The sequence below is a fragment of the Bolinopsis microptera genome, chromosome 8, assembly GCF_026151205.1.
Source record: "Bolinopsis microptera isolate Bmic1 chromosome 8, MBARI_Bmic_1.0, whole genome shotgun sequence".
Classification (NCBI taxonomy): domain Eukaryota; kingdom Metazoa; phylum Ctenophora; class Tentaculata; order Lobata; family Bolinopsidae; genus Bolinopsis; species Bolinopsis microptera.
In genome coordinates this window covers 12769519-12791389 of record NC_087079.1, presented here as the reverse complement: position 1 = coordinate 12791389, position 21871 = coordinate 12769519, and the positions used below count along the sequence as shown (strand labels likewise).

At 35.0% G+C, this 21871-nt stretch overlaps 1 protein-coding gene across 2 annotated transcripts in view; it reads right to left on the bottom strand.

Annotated features, from left to right (window-relative positions):
- The window catches only part of LOC134819680 (potassium voltage-gated channel subfamily A member 1-like), a 28323-nt gene extending 11257 nt beyond the window's left edge, over nucleotides 1-17066 (bottom strand). Inside the window, exons 1-2 of one of the 2 annotated variants that reach the window (XM_063829761.1) lie at nucleotides 17004-17066; nucleotides 8531-8599 (exon numbers count right to left, since the gene is read on the bottom strand). In XM_063829761.1, coding sequence (XP_063685831.1) covers nucleotides 8531-8599; nucleotides 17004-17054 — 120 coding nt within the window. In that variant the 5' untranslated portion in view covers nucleotides 17055-17066. Of the gene's footprint in view, nucleotides 1-3984; nucleotides 4017-8530; nucleotides 8600-17003 lie in introns of those variants that run through there. The other variant, XM_063829762.1, reaches the window with a different exon arrangement.
- Between the last annotated feature and the right edge of the window lie 4805 nt (nucleotides 17067-21871).

Here is a 21871-nt window from a genome sequence, read left to right as displayed (position 1 = left end):
AGAAATCTTGGAATTGTGTCGATGGAAATTTGCAATTGTATCAAACTAACCATTTTAAATTTTTCTTGTAACTAGCCATGATCAAAATTGTAATTAAGAAAATGTCATGTGTGTAAGATAGGATATTTAATTATCTTCCGTGGCATAATCATAAACATGGAATAATTGGTCGTTAATTAAGAAAATTGTCCAACTAATTTTCCGAGTCAGTTATAAAAACAACCAGCTTTGCCATAACACTTCGTGCACCCTACGTAGTTCAAAGTTCAACAAAAATTATTATTTACTACAATTCGTGATATTTTTATAAAATATGTGCTCTTATATGATAAGGACTACACAAGGAGGAGGTAATGTGAGGAGGAACTACGTATTAATCCACGGATTATCAGCTCATCATGATATCGTATAGTTGATGACACTCATGACACTAATACTCTAATAGCAATGGTAATTATAGTGGAACCTATTGTGTAGATAACACAAGCCTTATAACACTATGAGGTACTGATTATAATATATGCTTATATGTAAGGGTTGGGATCCTACCATTATACCACTGTGTACCACAGGGATCTCCAAGCGACTCATTACTCAACATTACCTAAGCATCAACTATCAAATAGCAGTATTGAGTGTGTGAGCAGACAATTGTATCCTTTATATGATATGATATTAAGGTGATATGATATTACATAAGTTTTATTACTCTCAGGTTCTCGTTCTTGTTGAATCGAGGAGTTACGTTAAATTACTTGATTAGAGTTTTAATGTATTTAGTCAATTAGCCGAACGACCTTTCTTATATAGTTATATAGTTGTAGTTATATCGAGCCAGACTGGGTCTCATCGGAGCAAAATTACCAGATCAAGGTTGTGATAAAATACTGGTCGTTCATGGTAATCTACAACACGAAATAAAGGGAAATGATGAAACAAATGCAGTCAAACGTCTTTATACCAGGGAAACGAAAAGTGCTATAGAAAAAAAACCGGTATAGATTGGTTTACATGATCAATCTCCAGCACTAGCAGTGTCTGCATACCCTGTCACATAGCCTGCTGTTAAGCGTCTCCCCAATATTGTACACGTATAATTGTGGCGTATTGTGATGGAATATGTACTCAAATCGCCACAAAATGCGACATGAGCTATGATAAATCACTTTTCTCGCACAAAACGAGCAAATTAGCTAAAAGTTTGGGGAAAAAGAAGAGGCCAGGTATATCGACGTTAACGGTATTATAGGGAGGCACGGTACAAACAAGTTTTACGGCAGTATCTTGAACACATAGTCATCTATTGACCTATTGATAAAATGGCGGTCTTTCACAATAAGACAAAACAGCCACTTTCAGTTAATTGGTTCATGGCAGAAAATGGGCAATATTCGAATCAAAAGACAATACTAATATATCAAGCAGGTCGTATAGTCTTAAGTTGATACAATTTTTAACGTTTAGTTTTAACATTACGAATAACACTTATGGATGAATTGATTCATTTGATGCTCGACTGGCAGAGTATGAAACTATATAGACTATTGTTGAACCATTCTAAACAGTATATTGAGTGGTATCCTACTCTTCCTCCCAGTAATTTTCAAGAAAGTTAAAGATTCTTAATTGTTGCAGCTTGAAAAGCGATAAACTACATTTGTCCCGGAGACCGGTAATGTGATTTAGTCAGTTGTCTAATGAGATCCTGGAGAGGTTCGCTATTTATTTATCAGTCTCATGATAAGATAATGATTCAAAGGATAATATCCGGTAGTAGGACAAGTGAAACCTACAGCTGCGTTTCCTCCTAAACCTAGTAGTTTCGCTCGTCTTACCTAGTCTCAACTACCGGATATTATCCTTTTAATCATTATCAGTTGTCTAAGTTACACCGAAACTGAGTTATATTGAACCGTTGATCAACTACATTCAACTAAAAAAGCAGTTTCCCTTTGTTCTATCAACGTGATATTTAGAACATTCAGCATTAAAAAAATGAACTTATAAATTATGTTCCTATCCACTTCCAAATAAAACATAAAGTTGGTATAAGGGTGTTAATTAAATTGACAATTAATAATTTTAAAAGTTTATTTGGTATTTGGCTAATACTATTTTAATTCCAAAGATCAGGCTAAACTATATTATAGTTCAGGCTAAACTATATTATAGTTTTACAATCGATTTGGAGAATCTCCAATGGAGATTGTGCTTAATATTTGTATCTTCTTGATCACCCTGCAAACCTTACTGGCTGGGCGTTTTACTATAGAGGTGATCGCGTCTTTCTTCACAGCAAGCTCATGCTCGCGCCCGTGCTTAAGTCTATTACACGCGTGACGCATTCCAGCTTCACGTGACAAAATTCAGCCAATCAGAGGACAAGAATCTGCAAAGTTGAAGCTGCTAATTTTATTAGACCAAGACTTTTTGGGATAACTCAAAATCTACGATGTCCCTAATTTTCCTCCTGAGGAGGAAAGGTTATTTTTTCAAGGCGAACATTTTGCAACAAACCGGAAGATTCTATTTATTTTAATTTTGGAGATGGGCCCCAGCCGATAAGGTTTCCTGAGCGTAAATTAATCTTTAAGTAGTTTCAAATATTATGCAAATTTGTAATTTAGATATCTGGTTATCACAAACTTTTAAATTTTCAAGGATTTTAATATTCGAAGTAATGCGTACAACATCGAATAGCGTGATCAAACCACAAAAGATCTCAATGCAACGAACAAATGATTAAAAACACACAAGAAACCCCAGCGTATATCAAGTAACCGTCGCTTTACATTATGATTGATCTATTGTCATATCTTATTGTATGATTGAATTTCTTCCGTTGCACCGTTCATCCACATAATTTCTACTTTCCATTTTATGACTTTTTGTAACGATCATAGGACGACGGGTGTTGTTCAAATTTCTTTGATTTGTTACACTTACGAGCTGTTACACTTTGACAGCGATAAGCCCAATTGATCGGCCGATGACACACTTTATTTGGGTAATGACTGGAACGTTTAAAAACATATTTGCGTCATTGAAATCTCTCACTGGTCCATTTTGTTTTTCCGATTGCCCATGGCGCGGCATTGATTTATTGAATTGTAAATGCAACACAGGACCATTTGATATCGTGATACGTAGCGCAGGTCTATACACAGTAAACCGGAGATAAAATGTTGTTCGCTCAAAGCCCAAATACAACTGCAGTGGGGAGTGGACAATTCTTTTGGAAAATTTACACTCATGATTCTGGATGGTGATTGGTCATGGCTGGAACTGGGTCGGGCAATTCTTGCATACTGCCCATCATTAAACGGCCAGTTTCCGTGTTAAATTGCAGAGTGTTTTAAAATTTAACGAGACTCTCAAAGATACCTCCACAAGATCTGACTCCAGCTTTGTAATCGAATTCAATACATAATATATAATAATTAATACACCAAAACTTTCCGACCCAAATGACCTCACAGGAAGTTTAGTGACCATTGGGAACACTAATTTCTGTAATCGAGCATTTCCTGGTTAAATGTATTTTTCGTAAAACAATATTAATTGTTTTATTGAAATGTTATAACTCAATCAATTTGATGCTTAAAATGAAATTATTCTTTGAATCCTGCCACAGTTTTTGGTGCCCTCAAAAATGTGTTTATTCAACTGGAAAGTTGATCTTTTGCACCTCAAAGTCGAACAACAAATTTAGGCATAGTTTTCGTTTTTCATATTTGATATTGACATATTTTTCTAAACTTTCGATAGGAATATACTAAAGACTTTTGGAAGAGTGAAAAAAATATCCAACTGAAATTTTGCACGAAGAAAATTGCAAAAGTAAAGGGAAGATCATGAATGAATAAACAATTTAACAGTACCAATGTATAAAAAAACACACGTTGTCTTTATAGTTCGCACCTTTCACTTCCACACCCAACTGCCACATAAGCGTTCATACACGACACATCTTACAACACTTACCGTCATCCTACATTACATATTCTGATTTCCACGGCATCCTAGCACATAGGACTGCCATACCCCAGAGGTAGGCAAATCATCCACATGCTATCCTCTCGTGGGCAACCCAGGCCCAGCCTCTCTTCAAAAAAATGTTTAAAAAAAAGGTAAAATAAAGAATAAAAGACAGCAAAATCGCACTCAACCAAAATGTGTGTAAGATATTTCATTATTTATGTGACTACAGGCTTTTGAATAAACTTAAATAAAGTTATAGTCAAGAATGTGTTTTTCGCAATTATATTCTTAATCGATCTGTATTGTTTAGTCCACGTGGTACGTCACATTTGTCTATTTACATTCCTTATACTCTGTGTGTTCCTTGATACAATAGATTACATTTTCTGTGTCACGCTGACACTGTTTTTACTGCGTTGTACATACTCTTCACTGATGTGATATTGTTGTGAGGATTGCATTGTGGCACAGGTATTATATTTATATTTATAAGTACTATAATAGGGAGGTAGAAGGTATTAGTGGAGGCGTTGGTAGAGACAGCTACGGGAATTATCTGCTCGATACATGTTAGAATCAGAAAACCCATTCTTTTTTTTTTTTAATTTTTAAAAATCCAATAATTATTGGATACTTGCAGCTACTCACAATCCATATAATTTTATATAAATTAGTAATAATGATAAAGTGACGGAGGCTTTATTCAGCGGTATGAAATTAACAAAATCATTATTGAAACATGGCCGAGTGGTTAAGGCGCCAGATTTAAACTCTGGTCCACAAATGTGCGCGTGGGTTGTCTTTGGTTTTAGTAAGCTTCTCGTCTCTTCCGCTTTATTTGATTTCTGCAGACTGACAGTCCGTGCCTACAATCATTTTATCTATCTAGATTAGAAGCAATAGTAGTACAAACGTATAATTGACGCAACGCGACATAATTTGGAAATTATTGAACTCTTCTTTTAATGTATGAAGTGAAATAATTTTGCGAAAGGAATTTGAAGTTGATGGTAATGGAATAACTGCAAATAAATATCTAAATATAACCAAGACAATGTATGATTACTGAAAGAGTAAAGAAGTTGTGATGATTATTCTGACTTCTGAGTTAACAAAATGTCCAAATCCCGCTTTCTGAGTTACATATTTGAAAACTCAACTCATGTATTACTATTTATTGTGTTTATTCTAACTAAGGAGAATATTTTATCTATATTGCAAGGAGCTAGCCTCTGTTCATCTAACTAACCGAGTCACGTGATACCGTAACACGGTCTGAGGTGCTAGCTAGACAGCACGTACTGCAATTCGAGATGGAGTCTTTGGTCCTAGCTTTAAGACAGCACGTGAGCACGTACTGCGGTACGTGATGGAGTCTTTGGTCCTAGCTATAAGACAGCACGTGAGCACGTACTGCAGTACGTGATGGAGTCTTTGGTCGTAGCTAAAAAGCATGTAATGATAGATTACTTGATGTGTCACGTGCTGTTTAGCTGGGGTCTAAGGAGACACACATTTTTTTATACAACATATTCTCTTGACTCTTCTAGAGTTACTTAAATGAAATTTGATGCAGTGCATATTGACCTGGCCCATCCGAAATCCAGTGTTGAGTAATGTTTTCGATATTTTGAACTTTTTTATTTCGTATAGTTCGTAATTTGTTTTATTTGGGGCAATATCGTGTCCATAGTCACATATCCATTGCTCTTCACTCTGAATTATTTCTTATAAACTGATGAACTCCACAAGCAACTACTCCGACATCAAATTCGGGATAAATAACGATGCAGAAAGAAATTCTTGGACTGCCTACTTCTTATTTGGTGTCCTGTCATCTCTTATTGGAGATAATTTGATCCTATATGCATCGTACCAAAGGGACGCCTTCAAGATCAACAAGATTTTAGCCATAATAATCCGACATATTGCTGTTTCTGATCTGGCTAGTACAATGAACAGGTTTCTGCCTATAAGTATCTCGTTGGTTACTAAATCCTGGATTCTAGGAGATATACTTTGCTATGTAGTAGCATACACGTCTTACTTTACCTACCTAGCTGGGATGTCCCTCATCGCAGTGCTCACTACAAGCAAGTTTCTGATACTCAGGCACCCTCTCCGAGCAGCAAGTTGGTCAAAAAAAAGAGCAAATCAGGTTTGCAGCTTCATTTGGGCTTTCACCCTCATAACACCAATATGCTTCTTCGCTGTAGACAAGGATGACGTTAACTTCGACTACAGAATCTACAGCTGTGAATACGGTTTCACCTCTGATGTCTGGAAGGGGATAATACCAATTTCTGTGTTTATCTTTGCAGTTGTCCCTAATCTGATCATCGTCGCCACTACCGTTCCCACACTGATGTACCTAGTTGATGCAACACAATCTGCTAGACGAGCTCAAAGTAGCATTCCAAGGCAGGGAGCCCTGACTGTGACCCTGACTGCTGCTGTATTCTGCATCTCAACTCTGCCTATCACTGTTCATCACATTACTGGAAGCTTTATTAAAAATCCCTCGGATTTATTTCTCGTCCATTTCTACAGATTGTGCTATTTTTTGATGATGATAAATATTGCGGCCAACTTTTACATATACGTTCTGACGATTAAAAGTTTCCAGAGATTCCTCCTCTCGAAACTCCTTTCGGTTGTGCCAGTCTCGGTATACAGACCTCAAATTTAGAGCTGACATCCACAGCTATAGGAGAAGAACAAAGAAGGAAATAATGAGCGAGAATGACTACGGATCTCTAAAGATTTTGGAGATACAAATGATGGAGGAACGATCGAAGCTGAAAAAATGTTGCAAACTAGCGCCCGGAATACTAAAGATGTTAATAAATCCTGGGGGGTAACAAGAAGGAGTTACAAGTGTTATGTAAGCGTTCTATAATACAAAATGTGTATCACCTCTTCAACCTGCTGAATAGAGGCGCCACCTAAAACGTAAACAAACAATTATCACCTCCCCGCCAGTATCCACATCTATTACCCTATCTTTTGCAATAAATGTTTTAGTTAATTATTTAAATCGGCAGTTTGTCGCTGTACCCCTTGATTTCAATAATGTTCATTCAATTATGGTTTGTTCAATTGTGTACTAATCACTTTCTGCATTTTAATATTCGAGTATTTCCATGTCCTGACCTGCTTCTTTGAACAACTTTTCTAAAATAACGTCTTAAGAGATTTATGATAAGTGCTAAACAATTGCTATCACTATCAGTTCAAGATGCACTATTCACATTTTAAAAATTAACAATTAAGACATACGCATCTGTAAGATTTTAGCTTAGTCTTTTTAATTTACGCACGAGTGAATTTATAAGTGAGCCACTAAATCTTTATAGATTCGGAACACTTCTATAAGACTTTTTAAATTAAAAAAAAAAAATCTCATTCTGAAGATTTGCGGGGGTTATTTTTTTGTTTATTATAATGGTTTCAATTTTATTCTCATTCTACTAGCTCTTGTATATATAGTTATACTTTTTGACTTTTTTGACTTTTGGGTAAATTTACTTTTTATACTGCGATCAGACATTACCATTGTAATTTGACTTTTGAATCGTTTAATCCGTTTAATCCGTTTATCAAAAATAGACGGATAGAAAGACTGGCACAGCACTAAGTTTTTGTAATATCATCACATAGTCACACTCACATTACTCTAGTATAGCAGAGCACACGCATTGTTTGGAAAAGAAGAGTATTGTTAATCTCTTGCCCCGGACTAAAGGAATGGACAATAGGTATAATAATAATCCCGTCAAATATTACTATCAATGGAACTATTATCATCAAAGATTTCAAAAATTTTATTTTCATGCATTTTTGTTTTGATAATCACTGACGTTCACTGACGTTCAATAACGTTCACTACAAAATGACTGGAACGTGCTTTCAATACGTCAAAATCCACCGTCCACTACAACTAAGATTATAATGTTTCACGAGTGATTATTTATGTACACTTTTAGCTTTGTACTAAAAACAATTTTAGTTCCTACCCCAGTTGTTACTGATGATATCATGCTTTCATGATGGAAACAATTGTTTGACTCAACCGGTCGTTTCGATTTGTATATTAATTATCATATTGTTTGACTGTACCACGCAGATAAAATCATCCGTGGTTGATGTTTTTCTGAAAACAGTAATCCACGTACATCTGCTCTGCTGTGTCCAGTACCCGATCTTCTTAGTAAGTTTGCACTTTCGATCCATGGTGTCACCGAATCCTGGCTCGTATTCCATTCTCCGTTAAACAGGAAGTGAGTTTTATACTTCCCTACATTGGGGTGATGAAGTAATCTTTATAGTGTCGTGTTCTATCTGTATAATAGAGGCTCACACTAGCTGTTGGCATCTCTTTTTGGACTCTCAGACTACCTAGTTAAGTGTGTACCACAACCTCACAACCTAGCACCTAAACTACTGGACCTATGTGTGGCAAGCCTGCTACCTGAACAACAACAAAAACATTTTTAGTTGTATTTATCTCCCGTCGTGGTTGACCATAGTGAAATTCAATCAAACTGACCTGATTTAATTGCGAGTGTGCGGGTGAGTTTCCATTCTTTAGGCTAAGTCCCATGGTCTTCTTTCCTCCCTAGAGTGCAATAAAACTTTCATTAACCATAATTAAAAATAAACTTATGTTGAATTTAAATCAAGCTGAAACATATCTAAAGTTGCAGTTTTGCGTGCCCTGCACAACTGTCATATGAAAATGCAACCAGACAGCGAATTTTAAGATACTTGAATGCACTACTTAAGACATATCCATGATTTCCCATCAAATGAGATCAAATTTGAGGTTCGCTAAATCACTTTCGGCACTAAGTCAAACCATTAAACAACTCTGCGACCTTAAATGGTTCCAGCAAAACGTATGTCATATAGAATATTCGCATTTTGTCGGATCCTAGTAGTTTAGTATATTCGTTGGTCGAACTAGATTGATAAGTTTTGAAATTAATCGGTTGCTGTGCTGTACACAAGGGCAAAATGGTTATTGTTTTTGAAGCTTTTAAATTTTAAAGCATCGTGTCAAATGTATTCAAGAATCAAGATTTACTCATAATAAGTATAAGAACAGAATAACGCATTTTACTAGGTCGAACAAGATAATTTATTAGATTTTTGGACGGACCAAGTACAAGTAGTTCAATTACACGGCTCATGGAACTTAGGGGTAGAACCTTGGTAAAGAACGAGAAATGGTTCAAATAAGGGCAACTCAATAAAACTGCGATTAAACAGAGCTACAAAGTGTACAGGTTAAACAGAATCATCCCCGCTAGAGTAATACAATACAATAAACCTAAAATCATTGTTGCAGAGCTGTCCACCAGGAGATTGAAATCGAACTAATTAAAATATTGTAGTATCACATAGTTGCATTTATTATCCTTTTAGAACTAATTGAATTATTGTAATATCACATAGTTGCATTTATTATCCTTTTAGAGCTAATTAAATTATTGTAGTATCACATAGTTGCATTTATTATCCTTTTAGAACTAATTAAATTATTGTAGTATCACATAGTTGCATTTATTATCCTTTTAGAACTAATTGAATTATTGTAGTATCACATAGTTGCATTTATTATCCTTTTAGAACTAATTGAATTATTGTAGTATCACATAGTTGCATTTATTATCCTTTTAGAACTAATTAAATTATTGTAGTATCACATAGTTGCATTTATTATCCTTTTAGAGCTAATTAAATTATTGTAGTATCACATAGTTGCATTTATTATCCTTTTAGAACTAATTGAATTATTGTAGTATCACATAGTTGCATTTATTATCCTTTTAGAACTAATTGAATTATTGTAGTATCACATAGTTGCATTTATTATCCTTTTAGAAATAATTGAATTATTGTAGTATCACATAGTTGCATTTATTATCCTTTTAGAACTAATTAAATTATTGTAGTATCACATAGTTGCATTTATTATCCTTTTAGAGCTAATTAAATTATTGTAGTATCACATAGTTGCATTTATTATCCTTTTAGAACTAATTGAATTATTGTAGTATCACATAGTTGCATTTATTATCCTTTTAGAACTAATTGAATTATTGTAGTATCACATAGTTGCATTTATTATCCTTTTAGAACTAATTAAAATATTGTAGTATCACATAGTTGCATTTATTATCCTTTTAGAACTAATTGAATTATTGTAGTATCACATAGTTGCATTTATATTTTATTATCCTTTTAGAGCTAATTAAATTATTGTAGTTTCAAATAGTTGCATTTATTATCCTTTTAGAACTAATTGAATTATTGTAGTATCACATAGTTGCATTTATTATCCTTTTAGAGCTAATTAAATTATTGTAGTATCACATAGTTGCATTTATTATCCTTTTAGAACTAATTGAATTATTGTAGTATCACATAGTTGCATTTATTATCCTTTTAGAACTAATTGAATTATTGTAGTATCACATAGTTGCATTTATTATCCTTTTAGAACTAATTGAATTATTGTAGTATCACATAGTTGCATTTATTATCCTTTTAGAACTAATTGAATTATTGTAGTATCACATAGTTGCATTTATTATCCTTTTAGAGCTAATTAAATTATTGTAGTATCACATAGTTGCATTTATTATCCTTTTAGAACTAATTAAATTATTGTAGTATCACATAGTTGCATTTATTATCCTTTTAGAACTAATTAAATTATTGTAGTATCACATAGTTGCATTTATTATCCTTTTAGAACTACTTAAATTATTGTAGTATCACATAGTTGCATTTATTATCCTTTTAGAATTAATTAAATTATTATAGTATCACATAGTTGCATTTATTATCCTTTTAGAATTAATTGAATTATTGTAGTATCACATAGTTGCATTTATTATCCTTTTAGAACTAATTGAATTATTGTAGTATCACATAGTTGCATTTATTATCCTTTTAGAACTAATTGAATTATTGTAGTATCACATAGTTGCATTTATTATCCTTTTAGAACTAATTAAATTATTGTAGTATCACATAGTTGCATTTATTATCCTTTTAGAACTAATTGAATTATTGTAGTATCACATAGTTGCATTTATTATCCTTTTAGAACTAATTGAATTATTGTAGTATCACATAGTTGCATTTATTATCCTTTTAGAACTAATTAAATTATTGTAGTATCACATAGTTGCATTTATTATCCTTTTAGAGCTAATTAAATTATTGTAGTATCACATAGTTGCATTTATATTTTATTATCCTTTTAGAGCTAATTAAATTATTGTAGTTTCAAATAGTTGCATTTATTATCCTTTTAGAACTAATTGAATTATTGTAGTATCACATAGTTGCATTTATTATCCTTTTAGAGCTAATTAAATTATTGTAGTATCACATAGTTGCATTTATTATCCTTTTAGAACTAATTGAATTATTGTAGTATCACATAGTTGCATTTATTATCCTTTTAGAACTAATTGAATTATTGTAGTATCACATAGTTGCATTTATTATCCTTTTAGAACTAATTGAATTATTGTAGTATCACATAGTTGCATTTATTATCCTTTTAGAACTAATTGAATTATTGTAGTATCACATAGTTGCATTTATTATCCTTTTAGAGCTAATTAAATTATTGTAGTATCACATAGTTGCATTTATTATCCTTTTAGAACTAATTAAATTATTGTAGTATCACATAGTTGCATTTATTATCCTTTTAGAACTAATTAAATTATTGTAGTATCACATAGTTGCATTTATTATCCTTTTAGAACTACTTAAATTATTGTAGTATCACATAGTTGCATTTATTATCCTTTTAGAATTAATTAAATTATTATAGTATCACATAGTTGCATTTATTATCCTTTTAGAATTAATTGAATTATTGTAGTATCACATAGTTGCATTTATTATCCTTTTAGAACTAATTGAATTATTGTAGTATCACATAGTTGCATTTATTATCCTTTTAGAACTAATTGAATTATTGTAGTATCACATAGTTGCATTTATTATCCTTTTAGAGTTAATTAAATTATTGTAATATCACATAGTTGCATTTATTATCCTTTTAGAACTAATTGAATTATTGTAATATCACATAGTTGCATTTATTATCCTTTTAGAACTAATTGAATTATTGTACACATAGTTGCATTTATTCACATAGTTGCATTTATTATCCTTTTAGAACTAATTGAATTATTGTAGTATCACATGGTGAAACATATGAAGTGTCGAACGGAAACATGCTGTACCCCACTCAAACGGTGAAAGATCTAGGAGTGACAGTTTCCGCTGATTTGTCCTGCATGGACCCCACACGTCAACAGGATAGCTGAACGCGCAGGAAAAGTTGCTTCTTGGGTGCTAAGTGCGTTCAAAACGAGAGACAAAGCCACCATGATGACTCTGTACAAGTCTCTCGTTAGAAGCCATCTGGAGTATTGCAGTCCTCTGTGGAATTGCTCTAAGAACAAGGACATCCAACAGCTAGAAGGGATTCAGCGTACGTTTACATCGAAAATAGATGGCACCCAGCACCTCAATTACTGGCAGAGATTAAAGGCCCTAGATCTGATGTCATTGCAAAGAAGAAGAGAACGGTATTTAATCATCAACATGTGGAAAGTTCTGCATTGCAAGTGCCCTAATGATATCGGTATCAAGTTCTCGGTGACTCTCAGACATGGTCAAAAAGCAGTTGTGCCCAGTATAGCTAAGTCCAGCAGTCAACGTAATCAAGCAATACATGACAACTCATTTGCAGTCACTGGACCTCGATTATGGAATGTAATCCCAACACATATGCACACCATCGAGGATCCTATGCAATTCAAAGCAGCTTTAACGAACTTTGTGAAGTCATTTCCGGACGAGCCTCCAGCTCCAGGATACAGCCGTCGGAATGGAAACTCCTTGCTTGATTGGAGTGGTGATAAAACAGTTTCTACACTGTCCGGGGGGTCGACTTTTTCGATGGCCCGATAGAGGATTCTATGAAACCCTACAACGTAACAAAGTAAGTAAGTCATTCGCAAAAATTTTAAAGAGATAGTATGATTCTATTATAAGCTGCTTATGTACTTGGATAGACATAATTCATGATTGTTTTTATTTTAGCTTATGTCGAATGTTAAAATTTTGAAAAAATAAACGGTTTCCAAGCTGTAAAAACACAGATAAGGCGTGACCAAGGACAAAATAAGCCAAGCTTATAATAAGCCAAGCTTATAATCGGACTGTTCCTAAGGAACAGTCCGATTATATCTGACATATTACAGATAGTGAGATATGAGCAGACTAACATCAACTATAATGAGGCATGTGGATCTTTTAATTCATTAATTGCACTTCTACTCTTATGTAGTGGTGATATATTTAGAGCCATGTCTAATCTCCAGAAGAAATTATAGATAATTAATCGGATACTCTGGACTGATCTTGTGGTTGTGGCTTTAATCGAGAATTTTTTTTGTCGCGACACCCACTGACCACCGTCATATAGACCCTCCACTGGGGGAGCGTCCTACTGGAGTTTAATCGAGAATGTAACCATCAGAAATCTCCATCAGCGATCAGTGCATCATGTTGAACACTATGGGCGCTCCAAAGTTCAACCTTCTTAATTATAAAGTTCAATTTGAATTGGGTCGGATATCCGTTATTCCAACAGGAATTTGGCACATTTACATTGAAATTGCAGTTTTGGTATGTCTATCTGTGCTCGTCGTTGAGAAATGAGACACTGCTTATAATCAACGTGATCTTTATTCAGAGTTTGAGCTGTCTACATAATATCAGGATAAAATATTAAAATAGTCTGATCCCATTATTTGTACAATTAGTCATATTTATTCATTACTTACTCTGCATTCAATTAATATATAAATAACATATAAACAACATGAATTGTGAATGAGTTCGCTACATTTATCAGAAGAAGCTGAAATTCGAGAGAAATACAATTACTGGGGATATGGATGTTTTGCAAACAGAAACTAGCGATAATAAATCATCGTTCGAGCGATTAAGTTATCTAACTATCTAAGAAACTAGAAAATAACCCTTTCAAACGTTAAGGGGGTTAAAAAGAAGTTTTTTTTGCCGTTAAATTTGGGTGGGGAAATCTTCATAGGTGAGTTTTTGGGGAAATGTTTTGATAAATTTGTAATTGAAAGGGGAAAATGTTAGAATTAGGGGTTTAGGTTTTAAGCAAATGGGGGATTGGGATTTGGGTTTTGAAATTTGGGGTTGTTGGGTGTTAGAGGGTGGTTTTGTAAAATTGGTGGGTAAAGGGTTTTAAAATTTTAAAAAAATTATTTGGTAGGGTTTTTTTTTTAAAAGGGGGGGTTTTTTGGGATAGTGGGATGAATTGTAATATTGAAATTATATTTGGGGTGTTAAAGAAAGGGGGGGAAAGGGGTTGTTTGGTGTGTTTGGGGTGGGGGGAAAAAGGGGGGTAAGGTTTTTTGGTGTTTTGGTTTTGGGGGGGTGAATTTTAAGGGGGTTAAAATTTAAAGGAAAATTTTAAGATTTTAAGTAATGAAAATTTTTGAATGAAAATTTTGGTGGGGTAAATTGTTTTAAAAATTTTTTTTTGGAATTTAATTGGTTTTATTGAAAATGATTTTAAATTGATTTTAAATGGGGATTGGAAATTGGGGAATTTTGAATTTAGGAATTTTTGGAATTATTGGGAATTATTTTTGAGAATTTAAAGGGGGTAGGTAAATAAAATTTTATAAACTAAATCAAAAACACAATTCAATCTAATTCAATTAATATGGGGTGTATTTAAAGTAATTTTCCTTGCCACTTTGTTAATGTTTTAATCATTTTCCTAACGAATAACGATCTGCTCCTGCCTGAGTATGTTTTAAAGTTCTTTGAACCAATATATTCGCTTCAATCGATATTTATGGAAATATGAACTAATCTCGCTTTTGATATTTGTAAGATCACTCCGGCATTTGCGAACGTAAAAATCTTCCAGGGTCAATATGGCAGTTGAAATCTCCAGTGATTGAATTTATTTCGCTCTTCCTGTTAATAACATAACATAATATAAGGGTGGAGAAGCTTCCCTGAAAAACTGCTTCGATTTTCTCGACAAGCCTACAGACGTGCAACAACAAAACTACTAACGTGAGGGTGATTACAGTAGACTGATAATCCATCAAATTTAGAAAGTGAGTACGTATGTAAACGATCAGGAGTGTGGATTAGGAACGCATGGTTATAGCTTTATAACAAATCACTACGTTTGCGTCTCATTTGTCGTCATCCTATCGCAATTGGACAGTTGGACGACGCGACGCGACGTGACGAGTTATCTAGTAACATTTCGTGTTACCTAGCAACATCACGAGTTACCTAGTAACATCTTGTGTTACCTAGCAACATCACGAGTTACCTAGCAACATCACGTGTTACCTAGCAACATCACGTGTTACCTAGCAACATCTCGTGTTACCTAGCAACATCACGTGTTACCTAGCAACATCACGTGTTACCTAGCAACATCACGAGTTACCTAGTAACATCTCGTGTTACCTAGCAACATCACGTGTTACCTAGCAATATCACATGTTACCTAGCAACATCACGTGTTACCTAGCAACATCACGTGTTACCTAGCAACATCACGTGTTACCTAGCAACATCACGTGTTATCTAGCAACATCACGTGTTACCTAGCAACATCACGTGTTACCTAGCAACATCACGTGTTACCTAGCAAAATCACGTGTTACCTAGCAACATCACGTGTTACCTAGCAACATCTCGTGTTACCTAGCAACATCACGAGTTACCTAGTAACATCTCGTGTTACCTAGCAACATCACGTGTTACCTAGCAAAATCACGTGTTACCTAGCAACATCACGTGTTACGACGTGTCCTTCTGTAATTATAAACGGTCAATTAATTAACGGCTTTTTAAGAACAATCAGAGCTTAATCTAACGATTTGGCGCCATGACTCATGTACATGTTTCATTCAAGCGTCTGATAAAATTGTAGCAGAAATTGTAGCAGAAAATTGTGCAACCATGTGCGACAAACCATGTATTCAAATAAGAAATCTTAAATTGAGTAAGAGGTTCTTGTATAGCAGTATAGTGGGATAATGTAGGAATACGCACAGACAAGTGACCGTTTATACTTTTATAGACATTTCGGCATATAAAGTAAAGAGAAATTGTCCGAATCCAATAAATAGAAGATATACATGTACTATATATTATAAGATAGAGAGATACATGTTATACAACTATTACTTACAACACACTTACACCACACTTACACCACACTTACACCACACTTACACCACACTTACACCACACTTACACCACACTTACACCACACTTACACCACACTTACACACACTTACACCACACTTACACCACACTTCCACCACACTTCCACCAAACTTACACCACACTTACACCACACTTACACCACACTTCCACCACACTTCCACCACACTTACATCACACTTACACCACACTTCACCACACTTACACCACACTTACACCACACTTACACCACACTTACACCACACTTACACCACACTTACACCACACTTACACCACACTTACACCACACTTACACCACACTTACACCACACTTACACCACACTTACACCACACTTACACCACACTTACACCACACTTCCACCACACTTCACCACACTTCCACCACACTTACACCACACTTACACCACACTTACACCACACTTTAAACCTCACTTACACCACACTTACACCACACTTACACCACACTTACACCACACTTACACCACACTTAAACCTCACTTACACCACACTTACACCACACTTAAACCTCACTTAAACCACACTTACACCACACTTACACCACACTTAAACCTCACTTACACCACACTTACACCACACTTACAACACACTTAACCTCACTTATAGTTATACCACACTTACAACGCACTTAAACCTTACTTACACCACATTTAAACCTCACTTACTTGTCTGAAGGGAGATAGAATTGATCCACAAAACCGCGAACTGCTCTTCATTTCAAAAACTGGAGTCTCTGATACCTATACTATTACTAATTAACTTATGATTCAATTATAATTAATTGACGAAAAAGGATAACAATAATAATAAAAACAATATTATTAATGTGCAAATAGGGCGAAATTCGACTAAAAAGTAAATACTTAAAGCAGAGGAACAATTTACTTGACGGATGTTACTCGTCTAAATTTCTTCGAAGTTGACCATTGCTAATGATTTGGCCCGGCGCGCGCTACTTCGTAGCACTTGCCATCGAGAAGAAAGCGGCGCGCGCTACTTCGAAGAAATTTAGACGAGTAACATCCGTCAACTTCGAAGTAGCGCGCGTCGCTTTCTTTTCGAAATGTTATATGTTGGCCCGATGGCAAGTGCTACGAAGTAGCGCGCGCCGGGCTAAATCATTAACGATGGTCAACGATTTACTAACAATTTCTCAATTATACATTAAATATTGCAAGCGGAAATTGTGGAATCGTGCGGATCAGCAACCGTAATTGATAAATGATCGTCATACTTGTATTTATACCGTCACTAGTGCAATATCTTTAAAAGTTTGAACATATTGCTTGATTCACGATGTCAATCCTTCGCAGCTCGGTGAGGCACAGTGGTGCATCTCGCCGATCTCTTGCGAGAAGCATTATTTGATGCGCGCGCGACCCAGGCCCAGTAGTGCATCGCGCTACAAACATATTGCATGCTGTATATTACATTGGCAAATCCAAAATGGCAACGTCAAACGTTTTGCCTGCACCATACACATCATTTCACCTAACCATGTGCTTTAATTTCGCGCCACTGCGGGCGCGCTTGTTTCACAAGTCAAAATATAGGCGGGGGCGCGCTACCGCAAGCGCAAGGGCTCTGGATAGAGCAACACATCATTATTGACTCAAATAAAATAAAATATACATATATTATACTTATTACTTAATTGACAATGTAGATGTCAATTCATCGCAGCTCGGTGAGGCACAGTAGCGCGCATTTTGCCGATCTAGCGATCTCGCTGCGAGTTAAGCCTCATTGAGTGCGCGCGGGCGCGGCACAGTAACGCATTGCGCTACAAATATTATACTAGTAATATTATATAACGCGCCCTTGTTATAGTTGTAGTACAGTAGTTTGTTGTAGGTTTACAACCTACCAGGACGCGCGCCGAGTTGGAACAGATATTTATTTACGAGTATCACCCGTTAAAGTAGTTGTAGTTCAAGTTGTACATCTGACATATTATATGACTGCTGACATCGAGGTACCCTTGTCATCTGTACAACGCAGTTGTTAAAATTGTCTCTATTATCTCTAAAATTGAAAATGCAGAATAGCCCCCACGTGCATGTTTGGTTTTGCTCTATCCAGAGCCATTTCGCTTGCACTTGCAATAGCGTTCGACCGTGAAACTGAAACAAGCGCGTCCGTGAAACAAGCGCGTCACGCAGTACGCGTAGACTCATGGCTAGGTGAAATGTTTGGTGCACGTCAGAGATTACTTTGCACAAATAAAAATAATCAACCCCTCTATTACTATAACTTGGTCCCCTGTGGCTGTACAACTACAACGCAGTTATGTTACGTAAAATCTTTCATCCCGCGTTATCAGTTATACTTCAAAATGATTTTAAGTTCGAGTTTGAATTCTCTTTTGAATTTGGATACCATTTGTGAATTTTACTTAAATACAAACAAGGAAAACGCACCATTTTCTTTTCAATTTTCTATCAAATATATCATATATTACACTGAAAATCGATCACAAATACGCATAACAGGTTGACTTGATATAACGGCTAAAGCACAGTGAAAATTCCCAACAATTAGCCAGTCTCAATTTACACACTGAACTTACAAGTCAAACATTCCAAAGAACATGAAGTTCAAGATATTTACAAAAAATACGACCAAAAGCAAAGAAATTCGAACACCAACATATTGTAGAAATTTGAAAACTGAAAATAGTATCATGCGTTAGTATATATCAATCAAGTATTCGATGATCTGCCAGACTATTTTGATTTAATCTATTTTAGTGACCTACTTATATTGTTTGGTCATATCAACCCGAATATTACAAGAAAATTCAAAATTAACAACACGAAATTCGCCCCCATTCTATACACCAATATCTACCAAACCTTATTAACTATCTTTAGTTTACATTTGATACATTATGCTCAGGCAAAACTATAAGTAAAGCTGATACCACGTGGTATCATGAAATCGATGCTAGATCATGGCAAGAATATTTCGAACTATTACGAGAAATATCTAGACATAAGCTATAAATTGGAAAAAATGCATCTCATTAATACAAATACAGAACTGAACGCATACAACATCATACAATATACCTATATCAATACTCAAAATAACGTAGAAACATATAATAGTACCCGAATCAACATATTATATTTATACATCACCCAAAAAGCGTTTAAATCGTCATTAAATTGAAATATTATGATCATGTTCCTCATCAAGTAGGATAAATATTAAACAGTTGTATCCGAACAAAAAATCCGTCGAAATTGAGGAAATTCTGAATTTCGACACTCATTATATATAGTTGTGAATGTAAAGTAAAATCTCATTTAACATTGAATGGTAATGAACATCTGAAACTCCGTAGAACGTAACATGAAAATAAGCACTGCCGAAAATAATGATACGTTAAATTGAATGAAGCTGTGAAAACCCTTAGTGACACACATGAAAACCCTTGTTGCTGAACTAGAAGTATAACTAAATTTTCAGTCGGAAAATAATGAATTGGGAAATTATACCGCATTTATCTGGAAAACAGATAAAAACATCGTATAATATAAGCGTTAAAAATGCAGTATAATTGCTCAAAATTTTCCACAAAATGGTAATTAAGTACCAATATCTAATTAAAACCTACGCCGAATAATTTAAACTAAAACTTTTGGTATGGGAACTCAAAGCGGTAACGTTGATAAAAAGCTATAACTATATTAAGTATATGCAGAAATTTTGGGGAAATGAACCGATCCAACGTTGATCCATTATTTATGCAGTATGGTAGATTTTGCTGGATATGGTCCATTTTTAAGCGGGTGCTGAAAGGGGCTGTAATTTACCTGGGCCATGGGACCCGACTTTCCAACGAAATTGATCTTCCAGGTTCATCCAAAATGGTGGTAAAATTTTGATAGTACTTCTTCGTTTTGTGGTAAATTTGTTCTAAATTTGTGGGAGCCCGTCCTTTCAGCAGCAGTGCTCTGAAAATGGTGGGAATAATAGCGATGATAGGTTAAAAACCCAGCAGTGGAAACCGACGAATTTCACAACAAAATATATAATATATACATATTATTATCATATATGATATCTTGGACGGTAAAGTAATAGGTTTGTTATACAGCCAAACCGAGTTAGTGGTAAATCGACACATTTCGAACTGACAATACATTCGAACCGTCCTGTGCCGAGAGGTCGGACTGTATGAGACGCCTTGCTGTCAGCTATGATGACGTCACAAATTTGTGACGTCACTTTGACTGCAAGGACGTCATAATTCATAATTCATACCATTCAACCTTGGCCCCTTCAAAATACTATATCTTGAACCTGGCGTTCTATAAATGTAGCTTGCGCGTTAAAACTTCTCGAAACGTAACGAAAATATATCATATATACTCTCCACCAGGCATCAATCGACGATTCAATTACAAATTACATAATTATGCTCATTGCTTCAATTACATCATTGTACTCCTTCAACGAACATCGGACTGCTCAACTTAACAGACTTATTCGAGCTTCAGAGACTAGCCCTCATCATTGGCCATTGAGTTCAACAAATTGCATGTGAATTAAAAGCTAAACTTTGACGCGGGAAACCGGTAAAAGTCTACATCATCACCTGGCCACAGTGACATTTGTACATTTATCATGTCACGTGACCAGATCGTGACAAGTACCGCGTTACCCGTGACGCGTGAGATATCTTCACTGGACTACCTCTACTTTCTCGTTGGGATTAGGGATGATGTACTGAGCCAGGTTGATCTCCTTGCAGGGTGCAGTCTTGTGGGCTTGAGGGTATTTTTGGGGATCCCTTGGTCCAGGGTGCTCGAGGATGTCCTTGGTTGTGGGCCTCTTGTTGGGGTCGATGTTCATACAGCGGGCCATCAAATCTGTTAATTCTGAAATAAAAGGTGGGTTAGTTTTTATGAGTGGGTTATCTTACAGAGAATTCTGTGAATGAGAATGTATTTGGTATTTTGCAAATTTATAGCTTTGTGCGTGTGTGAATTTTATGTCGTTATTAAATTGATTAACTTGATGATAGATATTGGGTTGTAATCACTATAAAGCATAACTTAGATAACTCATGTTTCCTTTAAATTATCCGGAGAATAGACCTGCCTACATAAAGTTGTCGCAGTCGATTCTTGCACACCACGCACGAAAAGGCTAAATTTGAATCCGACATCCGGTTATCATTACCTCGCATATAATCACAGCGCTAAGTTCGGACGACTCATTAAAATTCTAAATTTAACATTCTCCAAAAAAAGCCCGATGTTTATACGCTGAAATGCTGTAATGTCTTTTGAGCAGTGGTGAGCAAACCATTCATGAATGTCTTGACTAACAATGCCCCATTTTAAATGTCTAAAGTTTCTTTTAACGGTACTATTAAAGAAACTAAATTGAAAAATTGTGATTATTTTTATAAGACAACAAAGTGAAAATACTTGTTTCGTAGACAACCAACAATAATGTTACCGCTGAATTGTTGATAATCAAGCCCACAAGAAATCTAACCAAAATCTTTCATTATTTC